The sequence below is a fragment of the Bombus impatiens genome, unplaced genomic scaffold, assembly GCF_000188095.3.
Source record: "Bombus impatiens unplaced genomic scaffold, BIMP_2.2 scf_4012, whole genome shotgun sequence".
Lineage (NCBI taxonomy): Eukaryota > Metazoa > Arthropoda > Insecta > Hymenoptera > Apidae > Bombus > Bombus impatiens.
This window is the reverse complement of record NT_180431.1, coordinates 376,242-393,933: the sequence shown is the minus strand read 5'-3', so window position 1 is coordinate 393,933 and position 17,692 is coordinate 376,242. Positions and strand designations below refer to the sequence as shown.

Here is a 17,692-nt window from a genome sequence, read left to right as displayed (position 1 = left end):
AGAAGGTTCCTTATGATTAATGCTTTATCAGGTAAACATTGGGGAAACCGTGAATCAGTCAACATATCTGTACTTGATCTACAACTACAGGTCAGTCGACATCTCTAGATTCGACCTATGACTACAGATTAGTCATCATCTCTGCACTGGGTTCACTACTTTAACTTAGTAACATTTCTTTACCGGGTTTGTAGCCGTCAATCATTCGCATACTTAACTTATACCTTACGCATCAGCATAGCTATCTTCTTTAGAAAATTGTTGGAAATATATACTATCTTTGAACTGTTAATCAAGCATTATACTCATTAAACTATCTCTATTATCCTAATCGAAATAGAGGATCGATCTGTTCGTGACGTCGATTATTCTAATCGTAACGGGAATTTACGACTTCCGTTGACGCGCTTCCTCGCGATCGCGTCTCCCAGCGACTGGTCGATAAAACAATCTGTTTCATTTTTTGTGAAACTAATAAAGAGTTACATTGCTGTCATAGACACGTCAGGATACTGACACGAAAGAAGAAAGGGCGTCGGTTATTTTCATAGATTTAATGAAACGATATACAGAATACATTTGCTTTCGTAATGCATCGCAACGCATCGTCCGCGTGCCTTACCATCTATATCACATATCAATTTTTCTTTTATTTATAAAATATAATGGTCGCAATATATGTGTTTTTGTATTCTCACATCATGCCTTTAAATTGCTTTCTCATTTGCATATCGAAAGTATATATAATATATATATATATTTATTTATTTATTTATATTTATATTACTTCATTATATTTATATATTTATAAGTATATATATAATAATTATATATTATATCATTTTATATTATATTATATTATATATATATATATATAATAATTAACCAAGCGAGAGAGAGGGACTGTGTGTATGTGTGACTCGGCACAGAATTACAGCGAATCAGGTAAAACATCTTTAATTAGAATACTTTACAAATTTTTAGTAGAACGATGTTAACGTGTTGCTAAATATCGACGGTCGTAGGGGTGAAAAGGCCGGTGGTCGGGAAACTTCCCTTGCAATTCCTTTTATTGTCGTTGTGAACAAATTGCAAGGAGAACACAAATTGTACTTGATTAAATAATCGGCGAATTATCGATCGATTTCAATAATTCGCACCTCCTTTTCAATTGTACGGCCGTCAATACATATCGATTTTACATATCGACATTATCGATCGACATTATTTTATTCTTTACCTCCTTTTTCTTTTTCCTTCTTTTTTATTTCCTTCCCCTTCTGCTTGTTACCCCTTCTCGTTCTCTGATTTTTTTTTTTCTTACAAATCCTTCCAACATGCTCGATGACCGACAGAGATTTCGACCAACATATCACGCGGATACATTCGACGTGTGTAAATTTGTTTGTTTGCTTTCAGTGCAACGTCTACCACTTCCGATGTGTACTTTGTATTTGTGCATGTAGTGTATATGGGTGTATCCGCAGATATTCGTACGGCAGAGTACAGATCGATCGTTGTAGAAACGTCCGTACGAAAACGAGAGTTTGTCACGTTTTATTTCTTTTCATTTATTTTTTCTATTCTTCTTTTTCGTATGACTTCATAAAACTTGATCTGGGACAGAAAACGATACAACGCACGATAGCAAACATGGAAAAGTTCTATCTCATATTTTGGACGGAAAGGGAACGAATTTCGATTTCGAACTCCTTACAAACGCTGTGATTTCCACATGGAAGGTCGAACGTACCACATTACAACATTCAATTTTATTTCATCAAAGAAAAAGAACGACAAACTCAATAAAAAAAAATTAAATCATCCGTTGATTGAACATTTATTGTTACATCGAGGGAAGAGGATAAAGTACACCTAATGGAATTGGCCTTTGTTCATTTTACAGCGATGACAATTAATCGATAACAACAATACTTGAGATGATTTCGTTTTTCATTCGAGATATTTCTACGTTCGAACGATCCGAGATCCCTTGTTCTCCGCTTTAGTTTATTTCATTCTTATATCCCTTCTCGCTCCGTTTCTTTTCTTTTTTTTTTTTTTTTGTTTTATATAAGATTTTAAAACTTTTTCTTTATCTCTTTTTCTTGTAACCCTTTCCGCTAAATCGGGAAAGGTGCACGCGCAATTTACATGTCGTAGCATCGTAAAAAATAATACAACGCTAATCAGCATTGAGTCCAGGAAAGATTTGGCGGAATCGTAATCGGAGCACGTCAATCACGAGTTAAATTGTTTCTACTCCAATAGGGGATTAGAAACTGGTCGCGATGCTTCCTTTAATTTTCTTAAGTAATAGGAACAAAAATATTCTTCCCCTCTATTATATGAGCGAGGCAAGAAACTTAAGAATTCTCGAATTCATTAAGCGTTCGTTAATCACAATTAGCCTAATAGCACCGTTTAATTTGACGAATTCCATCAGCCTCTAAATCTCTTCTGGACTCGATGCGCTCTATACACACACGATGGAAACGTACGGATTTTGTTCTTGTGTCATATAATCCGAAAACGGGGATCAAATATTAATACGTGCTGCTAGAAAGGGAGCATTATGCTTAATTGAAAATTCAATATTACATAGTGGTCGGCCGAAGATATGACGAATTAGATAATAAACGAAACCGTTCGTTTCCACGGCGTTATCCTAATTTTCATTCGAAAAGAGAACTCAAAGTGACGTGTCCCCTTTTCGGATACTTGTACCTTGCTTTCTTGCCGGGCATATGTTGTTCTCGTTTCACCGAACACCTGCGATCGTATCCATCCGCAAACGTTTCCACACACGCGGCCAATGCCAATGAAGCTCGTTTGCACAGAGAAAAGCGTTGTTGATGTTGACACTCACAACTTAATCGCGAGTGCAGGCTTGAAAATTGAATTACGTCTGCTCGAGTACCGTTTAATGAAGCTCGACGTTAATTACTCCTTTCTCCGTGTACTCTTCCGTAACGAGAGACCGCTAAACGGAAGCTCTTATATGGCTAGCAATCGATAACTCTTACACAAGAAATAGTACCGAATAAACAACGAATCGAGAAATAATATATAAAATACGAAAGAAAGAGTGGGAGAAGATGAAACTCGGCTTTTATGAAAAAACTACGATTGCGTAGAAATCAAAGAAAATGAATCGAGACGATTCAGCTAGTGGTCGAACTCGAATCCTCTCTGTTTCCTTATAAAGCGTGGAACATTTGCGGATACACACAGCGAGTAGAGAGTAACGTATACACACGTAATTATTTTATACCTATTGTGCACATATATGTATCGTTAACGTGTTTTCCTGCCTCTCTTTAAGTTAGAAGAACCACATGGCGATCGCCACGCGGACCGTGTCTTTCTGAAATTAGGTGTACTAAGATTAATGTTGCGATTTAAACGCTGTATCGGTTGGATCGGTTTACTGGGTTGTACTTTTACGTTGACAAGTAACATACACACAAAAGAGGAAAGTATTGTTGCCGAACAATTAGGATGGCCATTTTCAACGGGCCATGCTGGAAATATTACGCCAACTTAACCATCAACGATTCCTTGATATAGCGATTTTAATCTTCCATGAAATTCATCATGGGTCCCCTCCAGTTTCTTTGGATCGTGCGTCAATGCAATCCAGTCTAGGGTTGATTATTTCTTTTACATCCAAAGGAGACGTTTTTGCTATCCTGGTGATATATTGCAGCGGCGAAGAGTGCTTAACGTCGACGATGTTTCTTACGCATTTAGCAAGTTATGGTAACACAAGGTGGTGGTAAGAAGGTAGCGGATGGTAACAGCGGTAGCAGCGACAATAACGCCATAAAATCGTAACATTAGCGGTAAGTAGTAGTTAAGTAATAGTAATTAATAAGTAGCAAGTAATAGTATAAGTAGTAGTAGCGGCGCGGTATACGTATAAATAGGACTGTCTACGTTAGTTTGATTAAAAATAAATGTCATAACGTAATAGGTAACTTTATGCCGGACCCGTAACGAAGCCACTGTTCATTGCTGATCGGTCGCGATCGAAATAACGCTACGCACTTATATTCAGTTCCTCTCATGCTCGTCCAGATGGATCGTGCAGCCGATCGGCTACGTTCGGGTCCTACTTCATTCTTCTTCTCCCTTAGCTGTCTAAAATCACATTAACGCAAGAATAGTGGTAATTATTTTGAGCCGAGCGGATCTCGACCACGTGACTTGGAAGACACTCACACGTTTTCAATGATACTAAATTCCATGCGATCGAGGGTCAGGAGGGGATAACAGAGCACCGATTAGCCTCGGATCGATGAAGCTAGTAAGCCAAAGGACACGAGTTTCGCATGAATACGAGCACAGGGAATCAGGAAACAAGGAAACAAGGATTTTCTACCAATAATTCATTTTAGCATCATCGCGACGTTCGAGTGTGATCACAGTCACGATCTACGTACACCTAAACTATCAACACGGAAGAGCGAAATTGATTTAGAAGTGGGACAAAAGGTAGATGGAGGAATATTAATTACTAACATAATCTGTGATAATCTACTTGTCTCCGCTCTTCCGTCGTTGCTCTGATATGTTGCGAATCGTCAATGCGTTCTCTCTTCTTTCTCCTCGACGAGTAATAAGTACATTTTTGTTCACCAAAAGAAGAGATATTCGTCCCGATTGGGCGGATCGTCGGGGGCAATCGATGCAGCATGAGCAATGAAAGAAACGTAGCGACTTTGTTCGTTGACGTAGCGACTTATACATGTATAAAGTAGGTAGAAAAGTGATAAAAATTCATGTGTATGTGTACGTATAAGATGTGTGTAACGAGTACTGTATACCTTTTCTTTCTTCTTTTTTTTTTTCGTTTCATTTGTGCATGTTTGCGAGAAATAGCGTAGCATTTAGAATTATCAATTGATAAAACACTCCGTGATTAATCTTCCGCATGCCACTGCTCTTTTCGTCAGCTATAAACGCATAGTAAAACGTTAGATCCTCTTACGAAAGGGGAAATCTACCGTTTGTTTCACTGTCATTTCTCCGTGGGCCCCGATAATCCGCCAAGAAACCGAGTTCACCTTTGTTACATGGTTCTCGATACTTTCGATAGCAAGAATAGTTGTTACATCGTACAGTGTTAAAATAGTAATAGCAGTAATAATAGTAGTAACAATAGTAACAGTTGTCAGGTCGAGCACTCGCGTCTGCTCGCTGACACATCACGAAGACATGCGCCCCGCTCATCCACCCGTCTCTCATCCATACACGCACAGGGAACTTTGTCTTAAATTTAGCGACAAACCACGTCTTCCGGCTCGTCCATTCGCGCGTACATTCACTCCAATGTACACTTGCACGATACTCGATCGCATGCACGCATCTATTCGCTAAAACATCTAAACGACGAGTCAGCCTCGAGACAAACAGTCTCGACAGAATTCATCGAGCTGACTGCCGTGGTATACGACGATTCATGCGTCGACACTCGTGTGAAAACCATGTGAGGGTACACGCAAGAAGATAGTAGAACCTACGTATACGTATAAGAACTAAGGAAACTTAATCGAGTAGGTACGCAACCGCACAAGATCTCAAGAGTAAATTGTTCTACGCGAAGATAAAGCCTTAGGCTTGGCTCGAGAAGGCGATTAGAACGGTAGACTACCGACGAACATCGTCTCGATCATTGGTGGCGCCGGGACCAGATCCTCCAGTTTCAGGTAAAAGATACGCTGGAGCCCTTGCACTGACAGACTCCTCAGTTCCGGTAGTTTACCTAACAAACGGGACAGATAGTGCGCTTTCCTCTGCGCTTCGGCGTTATAGGTGACATGATCGCGAAGGGACGAGATTATTTTCGACTGTAGTTGTTCCATGCGATGAGGTTCCTTCAGGCCGTACCTTGCTGTAATTTTAAGCAGAGAAACATACGCGTTTTTTATCAATCGATCCAATTTCAATCACTCGATGGACATAGGGATGAACCGGTTTGTAACGAAAATGACTAGATTTCCAGATTCGCTAGACAATTTAAACGGGAAGGGGAGCCGATGTTGCGTGCAATCGTAATTCTACGACGTCGCTGAATTGGCCGAAAAGGAGCACGCACATGCAACTCGCGAGGAAAATCGCGTCGACGTATCGCGTGCAATAGACACGAACGATGGCGGTTTCTTTTCGTCGTCGCATCAATAAATAACAGGTTGATCGATAAATAATTTATCTACCAGACGATCGCGCCTAATGGAGAGTCGTCAAATAGACGAGAGAGGAATCGAGGGTAAATCGGAATAGAAAAGTAACGTTCATACTTATGATATTCTTTCGAATAAGAAAAAAACAAGAACTTCGATGAAACTTACCAGTAACGAGGGTGAGAGCACACAGACAAGCGAAAGCACTAGTGTCTACGTCGAGAATATGAAGAGCTTTGCTGAACTCGAGGATACTGTGGAGCCAATCGCCAAAGCTACGTTGACATTGTTCCAATGCCAGAACCACACCGTTGCAAAATGTCAGCTTGGTGTCTTCTGGTTTTGTACGGTACGCCAACCGAAGAACAAAGAGTTCCAGACTGGCTGACTGGAAAAGTAGCTCCTACGAACAGTAGCAACAACGAAAACTCGTGTTAGAAAACCAAATTATGGTTATGATACGTACAGTCGATGACAGTGATGTAACGAGATCGTAAATTAAAAAGTTAAACGGCGATACCGATTGATCTAGCCGTATTCAGGACCGTACGTCACGGGTAACCAAGATTGGCAGAGAATTCTTCATCGTTGACTTATCTACTTGAAAGAAAGGACTAATTCTGAGTAGACATCGTACGGCCCTGAACAAGGCTCGAACTCCTTATTAATCCTAAAATTTCTCCACTTACATGTTTCGGTCTTTAAACATGTAAACTTTAACGCCTGATCGATTTTACGACCTCGTTATATCGTTTCCACCGATATGTATAAAAGGTATACGTGAATCGTGGAAGACGAGTTAGAAATTGTTAAAAAAGCAACTTTGTTACGAGAGAATGTTATTTTCATCGGTGGCTCGAGGCTAGCAACTAGATAACCGACCAATCAGACCGTCGATTAGACATGTCGTAGGCTCGTCAGGATTGACCTTTTAGAAAATGTACAAGCTATCGATTTCTTTAATGAAAGCTTCCCTTACAGATATTGCTCGTCGATACGTAATAAACAATATATCGCGACTCGCATATGGTTGCACGAGCATATCATCCAAGGCTGACGAAAAGATTAATGAGAATTATTAATGAGAATATTTACATTACCTGATCTTCCCGTACTAAATCCGTGAAACCAGGAATCTTATCGGCAAAAGTTCGAATCACGTCGATGGACGTAGTGAGAAGATTGTAAAATTGCTGAGTCTTTTCGGCCTCTGTGATAGGCGGATCGCCAGGACTCGATTGTCGATACTGCGAATAGTCTAATGTCGCTTGATCGGGTGTCGTGTCCAAATGTGCACGAACCAGAGCTGTAATCAAGGAAACTGGAGAACTCGGTGGCGACTCTTGTGGGGATTTTGGCTTCGATGGTAGTCTACCTCGACGACCCCTCAAGGAATCCGTCCTTACAACCTATTAAACGAATAACTTTTGTTATATCCTTCCGAATTCTCAATATTCTTCCGAAGAATAATGTTTTCAACGTGTGCCAATATTTTTTACTTTGTTATCTTGTTTTAATAATTTTATAATCGGTATTTGTATATTTTTCATGGCAAGTAATTTGTTCTTAAGAATTGGTAAATGAATTCGAACTTACCTCTTTCACCATACCGACCATCAAGCACTTCTGGAAGCGACAAAATTGGCAACGATTCCGTCGGCGTTTGTCAACGGGGCAAGCTTTCTCTGCTAGACACACGTATTTTGAGCCTTTCTGCACGGTTCTCTTGAAGAACCCTTTGCAGCCCTCACAGGTACGCACACCATAGTGTTGACACGCTGCCGTGTCGCCACAAACAGCGCACAATTGACTGGGACTCGGCGGTGCTCGTTCGTTGCTGGTTGTGCTTCCAGGTGACGGAGAACTCACAGAATTTCCAGTGCCTCCGCTTCCACCGCGTGCTTTCGGGGATTCTGTACTGCCACTACTGTCAATGAAAGACACGTTTCTTTAAAATCTCAGAACTTCAAAATATTACATAAAATTCCTTTCTTTTCGAACGAACAAAGTCGGGAAGGAAGTTCATCTCGGATGGACGCGTTAGTCTTCCCGGATAAATACCATATTTTAATGTTAAAAAAGAAAACGAAATTGTATAGTCGTTTATTCGATAATTGATTCATTACAAATGGTTCAAGAGCTTATATAAAATTGTTCAAAAAAGAAAGAATATCCAACAACTACACTGCTCCAAATAATTAAAAAACTCTTTTTTATGTTATATCCATTCCCAGCATTATTATGTTAATGTTTACATTTACGGCAGTATCATACGAACAACATGTCAATTTGTACGAAGCCTATAAAACTTCTTCACTTGATTAACAATAGATCCGTTCATAATAGAGATTCTCTAATTGTTTTCAACAGTACACATTAACATTGAAATCAATATTCCCCGTATAATGAAAGTCGACTACGATTCATTACCTCGCAGACTCTGACCTCTGCGTGGGTAGAGACGCCCTCCGTGGACGAGGCGTTCCTACGACGACGTTGTCGACGGTAGGGTAATTGTCCGTTGGTGCAACCGGTGTGGCACCGCCAGTTATGGTCGGTGATGGACCATATACCATAGGTACAGTGACCGCTGCACCATATGGCGAGTCCTGTCGATGATTCGATGGGGGAGGAACAGCCGTGGTCGGTGTCGGAGCCGTTTCTGTCGCGAAATAACCTTGATGATTATGATGATGTTGTTGTTGCGGAGGAAGTGTTGACTGTTGTTGTTGATGGTGATGATGAAGATGTTGTTGCCTGTGGTCGTGGTAGGGCAATGTGGGTGAAAATTCGGTGGGATAATGTCCGGTGGCGCATGGATACACCGAGTTATCGTAACATTCTGCCTCGTCCATCTTGATGCCGAGAACCTGCAGTTCCTGTCTGGTGTACCGTTGAGCCGTGTAGGTTTCTTGGAAACTTGGCAGGGGTGTAGAACTGCTGCTCAGACAGATCAGAATTAAATGTCAGTGGACCGGTCGACTCGTCCGAACGAAATGCCAGCTACGATCTTTCTTCATGCTACCGATGATGATCGTTAAATCACACAATGAAACGTGCAATCGCGTAGAACAAGCTGATTCGCAGAATCGTAAAAGTAATGACAGAATGCCAACTATGATTTATCTTTTACCTATCGGCCAAATCTAAGATTCTATCTGTGAAAGGTGAAATGCAGATTGAAAGCAACGAGCGGTACCTAAGGGAGTCTGGTTGCACGTCCTCGGGAAGAGGAGCTGCTGATGGAGGCGGTTGTGGTGGTTGTTGATGATGTACCGTTTGTTGTGCCTGGGCTGACTCGTCAGCCGTGGGTACACCTTGCGGATTACCCAGCTGTAGTTCTGGAAATGGGTCCAGCTCCTCCGGTAGACTTCCCGCATCCGCTGGATCCGTGTACGAGGCACTCAATAAATCCGCCAGAGTGCTACATCCGAAAGGACTCTAGAAAAATCGCATTGAACCTCGGTTGGATCATTTTCAATCGCGAACTGAGATTTCATTCAATTTTTGTAAAATCGACAACTATTCAACTATTTAAAGTTTTCGAAGCTGCACCAAACTCGAACAAAATCTTTTTTACGTTTGGAAAAAAGATTTGATAATTTTTTTTATATTGTTTCAGTGGATAAAGAACATCAAACAACGGTTAATTGGACCACGAAATATCTGTCGATCTTTGATAATTCAATTCCGTGGTACTGGTACACTTTTTCTATTGTTTCTACAATGTCGGACAACGTCGGGAGAGCCGTGCGAGCGGCAAATCGAAGTACTCGACTGCAAGGCGGTAACATTGTTCGACCACAATTGCGAGCCGTGTCGAGACATCGATGTACAGTTGAGGTGCGCAGTGAGGATGTCGGAGAAGAGCGAAGTGGGCTCTTGTATCGCGTGTTGTCTGTAACTCAAACAGTCACGCGGAGATTCCTACGTTTAATCGAATCGAACGAATCTCTTCTTTCTAATCCAAACTCGCTATACTCGTATAAAATCCGTACTTGGTCCACGTGACTCTAATAATCGTCCAATACTATCTTACCCGTTACGAACACCGATGTCTCGATTTATAATCTCTTTCCCTATATTATTATAAACGATCTTTAATACGAATATTACTATAAATATCGGCTGACATTTTACTTAAAGATATTAAGGTCGACTGTCGCGTCGATATTGCATAAATAAAAATATCAGCGTGAGACATATAATAATTAAAGCAACATTTATTTCTCCGAGAAGGGAAATGAAAATCGAGTGGAAGACAACATGGACGCAACAAGGACACGGACGAACGTCTGGCCAGGTAACTATTGGAGGATATCAGCACGATGGAGGTAGGATGGGGTGTGGATATTCAATTTGCCGGGTTGGTTCCGCTTCTGAGCTGACATTTCGTTCATCGCTCCCTCGAGAACCGACGATCGAATTGTCAGCCTACCATAACCCTGACTACGGCCTCCTAAACGGCCTCTCGAAGCCGTTCAACCCCCCATTCTTCCTTACGAAACTTCCTACGAGCAATTACGACACCATGAAAGCGTGGCTGCGTGTAACTTCTCTACGTAGGATTACTAATTTCGTGGTACAGCTAGACCAAGCGTTGTCAGCCGTTTAATTACGCGTGACGATCCCGCGGACAGACGTTTTCAACGAAAAGACTTTCCAAGACGGAAAATGAACATAAGAGAAGGGATAGAAACAGGTAGGACGACACTGGAGATCCGGGTACGTGGGCAGGAATGCAGATGGTGCGCGATAAGCGAATGCAGATGACGATCAAGAACGCCGGAACGTAGGAGGGCAGATCTTGTTGCGGGTCGAGCTAGACTCGCGGAGTTCGAAGACCACGGAACAGATAAGATAGTGAAATAGTGAAAGTCCCGCGAGCCCGAGCGACCCACTAAATACGGGATTCGATAATTACCAGCTGGTTCCGCCAGACGACGTTCACGTAAATTCCGACCGCGTTAAGAAACATGTTTTCACTTATAGTTACAGAGGGCTGTTATTAACAATTTTTTTGTCTATTAAGAACGACAAAGTCTAATTCTAAATCCGGATACACGAAATAGTACTAAAGAAAATTGAAGGCAAGGTGTCACTGACCGCGGGAAAACTTCCGAAAAAGCAAATGCTGCGAAAAACGTGAAATAGGGTAGTATCCTAAAGAGCTACGCGAGATTTGGAAATATAAGAAAAAAAGATGGATCATCGATCGTAATACGACGTTGAGAGTAATGTCGCGCAAAAAAGGGTGCGCGAAGCGCATCAGAGTGAATTCTTGCTGACCTGATTATAATTAATAATAAAGAATAAAGGGGAAAGGGTTTGAAGAGCGAACCTGGACATTACATTACCTGCGTCTGTAGGAGAAGCATGCTTGATGCTACCGTGAACGCGGTGGTTGTCGTGGTTGTAGAAGACTGATTCGTGCAGGCGAGAACTGGAACAGTAGTTGTTGCCTGCCGTTGATGCCGCTGGCGATGTGGCTGTTGCTGTTGCTCTACGTCGTTCCGTGTAATAGCCACCGCACGCTGACTACCGTTGCTGTTATCGCTGTCGCCGTTCGGCGAATGCAATTGCCCTGCAACAGAACGCAACACATCCTGAAGCTACTGCTAGCAGCGAGATCGCTTTAAATTCCTTCGACTTAATGCGCCGATCTTAAACATTATGCATCTTATAAAACCAATTACAGAGGCGGCTAAGCAATCTACGACAGTTCGACTAACGCATCTCTCTACATTTTTTCCTTTCTGTAATAAAACGTCGCTCGCATATAACGTCTATCGAGGACATTGTTCCAGAATATGATGAAAAGTTCTTTGGTCCAAAGCCAACGCGTTTATTGTTTCATGATGAAACAAAGAGGGATGAGAAACTAAACTTTCTGACACGTATTCCCCGCGATGACGCGTTGAATGTACGCGCCAGACTATTTCTATCCTACAAAGGTACCATGATCTTTTCTTTCTTTTGTGTCCAGACGTGACGCGAATCGAGAATTTAGTTAACAACTGCGTACGTACAATATCTGCGATATTGAGAGTGACCGGTGTCCATGGTGATCATCTCTGCGACCAATTTAGAATCGAGAGGCCTCGAACTCGGACGAATTTGGTTCCGTGAGAGACGAACGCGTTTGCACAGATCGATTCTTAGAAGTACGAGTAAATTTCGACCACCAGGCCAAGGATGGCCTGGCAGCCAGTGGAATTCGGAAACGACTTTCACTGGTTCCCGTTTTTCTTGTTTGACGCTACTCGTTTTAACCGGTTGTTATCACTATCTGGTACCGACTTATTAGTCGTCGAATTCTCGTCGTCGACTGAGGTCCTCGACGCCGAGGTTTCGTCCTATATAGGGTAGTTCCGACACCCCAGGGAGACATGAAATCATTGGCATTTAAAATACTACCGTCCTATGCAGACAGCCACCATACCCCCTGCTCGATTATTATTACGCGATATTATCCCTAACGCCCGAGGGATGACTATACCTCGTCCCGTCAACGAAGAGATCGCTCGCCTTTTATCTTTAGAATCTATGCATGAAACGAACCTTAAAAGAACGTAGGAATATAGGAAAAATTGTCAATACCTGCCATCACATTCCCATCATTTTCATTATCACCATAGTTATTACAATCTTTATTTTTTTTACTAAATATCGCCTCACTCGATTCTTAGAATAATATTACCACACTTCGTTCGCTACAATTCTCTCACAAAGGCTAGAAATTGATACGTTTCGATTAATTGATACGTTACGTAAAGAGGAACGAATAGAAAGTGACATTAACAAGTGATGGGTTAAACAGATGCGTTCTGCTCTTTTGAGTTCTCCATCCTTTCGACTCGTTGAAGGATCAGGGAAGATGCGAACGAGAGATAGTCACGGTCACCTAGACCGGCGATTTGATTGAATTTCGCAATGGGGATCGTGAGAGGACCACCCAGTGGTTTTTCACGTCGTGAAACATGGCATAGCCGAGTCGTAAACGATTCCACCGTGGCGGAGATTAATCGTAGAGGGGTGTAGAGGGTGCGACGTGATTCGATACGATAGCGACACCGGTTATGGCGAATTAAAAGGGACTGCACACAAGCCTTGCTTGATAAGTATCGATGCAAACGCGGCTGGCATCGGATCTATACGGCCATAAATCTCAACGCAGTCAGATCGATCGGGCTAGAAGTCTGTCATTACCTAACGAAAAGTCATAAATGTTGCCTGTATAGCCCACTCTCTTTCTCTCACCCGTACCTTTAACCTTTTCCTTTCCTCTCTCGTTGTAACCCGTGCAAGGTGGTTGCTCCGCCAATTAAGATAGCTCGATCCAAAACAATGAGCCCTATCAGACAGCGAGGATCAGCGAGACCGCGAAGGAGAGGCGCGAGTGGAACCGATCCCACCTACGGGAGCGCATACTAGAGAAAACAGGCTGCACCTGAGCCGGTGTGCACGTGCACGGAAGGACTCGATTAACTTCTACAACGCTAGCACCGACAGCACCGTAGGCAGGGTAAAGGCAGAGGTAGCCAGAGTAGGGTAGCGAACGGACGAGCAAGAGTAGGGTTAGCCGAACAGCGTGTGCCAAGTGGATTACACCGGTATACACGGCCCTCCCACGAACCACGCCTCTCCACGTGCCACCACGTGCAGCCACGCCGCGCACAGCCACTTGCTTCGTTTCTCAACAATTTGCTCTCATGAATTAACCACTCGTTCCTTCCAGTCTCCTGTATCTGCTCTTCCTTTCGCTTCCTTCTTCTCCACTCTCGATCGTCTCGCGAATACCGTATCCAATGAAGATTGGAAGGATCGGATGGATGTGGCACGAAGAGCTTTGAATAATTTTCTATGTGAATACATAAGATTGCTTTGACAAATAAGATAACATTACGCAGGACTATTAAACGCTGTTTGTGTGTCGCTAGATATGGATGAAGAGAAAAATACGCACTGTCGTAGATCATCGTGTTAATAGACAGATTCCGCGGTTGTGTAATTGAACTGAGGAATTCTGGACATTCAGAAATTGCGAAAGACTTCTGTGTATAGTTTGTAAGAGTCGTTGAGTGATACATATCTCGGGAAGACAGGCGTGAAAATTTTGCACGATTTTTCATATCGAAACGACCCACTTTCCGCTTGAGAGAAGAGTCATCACTGACGTCACTGTTACTTGGTAGCATCGGACGAGTGTACAGCCACAATTAGGCATGAAATTCCTATAAGTTACGGGCTAATTGCAACGATTGTCCAGTCACGTGTTTTCATTTCATGGCTTACCAAGATAATTGATATCCTTCATGAATAATTCATTCTGGCAGCGAGTTTCTTTCTAACGTGTCGTTTATGAGAAAACCCGTAGCTACGAGGAGAAATAGAGAGAGAGAGATGGAGATAAAGAGAAAGAAGGACGCTATTAATAAACGCATCGGAGGACTTTTCTTCGTTACAACGTTACCTTCGAACCTCGAGAATTATATTGCCGATCAATCGACGCGTCTCGTATGCAGGCACACCTAACGACGTTAGCAACCGGTGGTGGGTGAGCGTGCGTGCACGAGAGAAAGTAGGACCTGATCATGTCTTGCAGCCGTACGCGACATATAATCGCGTACCGAGATATCTTCGATTTAAAGCTCGCATCGGTTCGCCCACACGAGCCGAGCGTCTCTACAGTTGGACGATCGTAATTAACCCTTTCACTACTAAGTAGGGACGGTCGTGTGCCAGCCTTTCGTTTGCCTTTTTCCTTTTAGCAGCTATGCTCATCGCATTTTACTTCTCTGGAAGCTGGCATTACTTTTCCAATTTCTCTTATTTTCACGCCTGATTTTCGCATTCAGAGATTTTAGTGGAGAGATTGTTTTCAAAGTCGATACTGCGAAGTCTATACAATGATGGCAAAGTGCTATACGATATATTCGGATTTTATTAGATTTCTAGCACGTGACTCTTAGGATGTTTTAAGTTTTTAAAGAACTTCGTTGTTTATTGTGTGCATCTTTTTTAGAACGTTGACTTTCATTTGCTATGTTGCTTCGGTTACTTGTATTTTTCTTAATATCTTGTATTGTTATTTTTTTTTATTAAAGATTCTTGCTTTTGCGTTCTAACGCTTTGTTTTCATTGCTGAGATTCTATCCTCAATTGTCCTTATATTTTTATCGCCGAATCTCCTTTTTTGCGTTCTTTCTTTTAAGTTGAAATTCCTGTTCTGACGTCCTTGCACTGTTCGTTACGGGGAATCCCAATTTCATCACATTGGAATTTACTTCAAGAAAGTATTGCAGAAGGGAAAGAAGCTGCCATTCCATTCGGAATATAGACTGTGGATGAACTAGTAACCATTGATTTACTATAAAGTTGATAATATCCAGGGTGAGTACTCGATCAGATGGCAATTGTATTAGTTCAGGCAATCTTCATATCTTGTTCGGACAGTTCTTGTATTTACACAAAAATTGAAAATATGGGAATGGCACTAAGAACATATTATTTACATACATACATATTTTCGCTCCATTAATCTACGATAGACACTGTACATCGCAGATTCAGATTCAGATAGAAATCACCAAACGTGTTCATAGCAATTAAGATAATTATAAGTGAAAATTGTGATTTTAGTATAAGTAACCATTGGGTGACCCTATGAAATAACTATATGATGGATATCATCCATATCTGGTAATTGGTTAAGAGGTTTGCTTGCTAAGTAGTATACAGTAGTATACAGTAGCTGCGGGCATTTTGGAAATTGCAGAAAAGGCTCAGAAATTGAATTTCTCATTCTCCGTGAAAAATTCATGATAGTCACTTTTTACAGGATTTAACGAACAGTAAACAAGCTGGTTACCAGCTCTTTAGTATTATCGCACTCGACTCGATTATTTTTTAATAAAGTACATATACATGTACACGTATCATATTGATTTCAAATCTTGACCCACTTACCTAATGTGCACTAATCATTGCAGATGCTGCATCATCCGATCTCCCTACCATTAGGAGGCGAACTTTAATAGCTATGTACCACTGATTATACTATTAATTTTTCTTAGTCAGTCGTATCCTGTAGGCATCGCGAAACTTATTTAACACTTTCACTATTAAATTGAAATAATTTTCTTTTTTCTTTTTCTTCCTCTCATAAGAGATGAAATTTTATTTTAATTTTTCCGTAATCCAAATCGAACGACTATTCGAATATTGAGAAATATTTATTTCCCTATGTCGTGTAATATATGTGCGAATTTCGAATATTTTTGAATAAAGAATATTTCCTTCTGTGTTAATTTAGCATGGTTTCGTGTCATATATCTTTTCACAGCGTGGAAAGTCGAATGAATCACGGGATCGTCGAATCGGACGTAAGATAATTTGAAAGTTTCCATGCTACGTGTACTCTAAAACTGGTCCAGCGTATGCACTCGGTGCAGCTTTCTCTTTCGCTGAATTTAGTGAAAGATTGATGACATCGCAATTAGGATTACAACAATCTCTCCGGGAATCCTGAGTCACCCTCGTGTCGCGATCACGTTCCATCCGAAGCCTGATACGTGCTTATCATCGTTCTCGACAGTTCATTAGCAGTCCATTCACCGAGACCGAATTATCACCAGCTTCGTAATTCGCCGAGTACGGTAACCTTCGCGTAACGAAAAAAAAAAAAACGTATCAAAGAAAAAGATTCGTAACCATCCAACATGCTAATCACTCTATCAAACAATCATTTCGCTGGATGTATTCCTCGAGGATTTACCTTTCCTATTCGACAAGGATTTCACTGCAATTTCACAGAAAACACACAGCTTGTATCTTTTATTGCTATCATAAACATTTCCACATAGAGAGATACTGCGCGAACCAATAGGCCGCTATCTACTGGCCGTTCGACAGTACGTTTGGTTTCCTACGTTTACAAACGCAATCCTTCGATCGACAACCTCGAAGAAGGAGCAAAATGCAACGCTTACGGAGAGGAGAGAAGAAACACGGATCGAATCACGGATCCGTGAAAGCAGGACCAGGAAAGCCAAGCTGAAACAAATTGTCCAGATACCCTGGAAAGATTAGATACGTTCTCGGTGGATTGACCTCTCCCGATAAAAGGCTGCTCGATAGCTAGCGCGGCCAATAAGAATACAAAGGCCGTTTCAAACGCTCGCGAGCTAGTCGCGGCTCGCGTGGTCCGGGTTAGAGTGCGGCTTACGGTGTCGAACGAGGTGAAAGAAGAGCTTCGACGTCGAGCTACGCGAGGGAGGAGAGAGAGAAGGAGGATACGGAGAGTCGCTTGCGACACGCAGGCTCGAGCAGCCAGGCTGATAGGTAGGTAGGTAGGTATATCGCCCCCTGACCCCGAAGAACTACCGTGAGACCGGCTTAGCTCCGGCCGGAGCACTCTCCTTTGCTCTCTCGGCGTGCACTGCGCGTATGCACACACGTACACACACCACGCGTGTACACAGGCCAGGCGCCGTGGAATAAAGAAG

General features: G+C 42.0%; 1 protein-coding gene across 4 annotated transcripts in view; it reads right to left on the bottom strand.

Annotated features, from left to right (window-relative positions):
* Window positions 1-1,308: 1,308 nt before the first annotated feature.
* The window catches only part of LOC100741960 (probable nuclear hormone receptor HR38), a 41,791-nt gene continuing 25,407 nt past the window's right edge, over window positions 1,309-17,692 (bottom strand). For 3 of the 4 annotated variants that reach the window (XM_012393689.2, XM_012393686.3, XM_033324554.1), the window contains exons 2-8: window positions 11,543-11,769; window positions 9,385-9,626; window positions 8,616-9,125; window positions 7,782-8,112; window positions 7,286-7,594; window positions 6,354-6,588; window positions 1,309-5,896 (exon numbers count right to left, since the gene is read on the bottom strand). In XM_012393689.2, the coding sequence (XP_012249112.1) occupies window positions 5,640-5,896; window positions 6,354-6,588; window positions 7,286-7,594; window positions 7,782-8,112; window positions 8,616-9,125; window positions 9,385-9,626; window positions 11,543-11,769 (2,111 nt within the window). In that variant the 3' untranslated portion in view covers window positions 1,309-5,639. The remainder of the gene's footprint in view (window positions 5,897-6,353; window positions 6,589-7,285; window positions 7,595-7,781; window positions 8,113-8,615; window positions 9,126-9,384; window positions 9,627-11,542; window positions 11,770-17,692) is intronic. The other variant, XM_012393688.3, reaches the window with a different exon arrangement.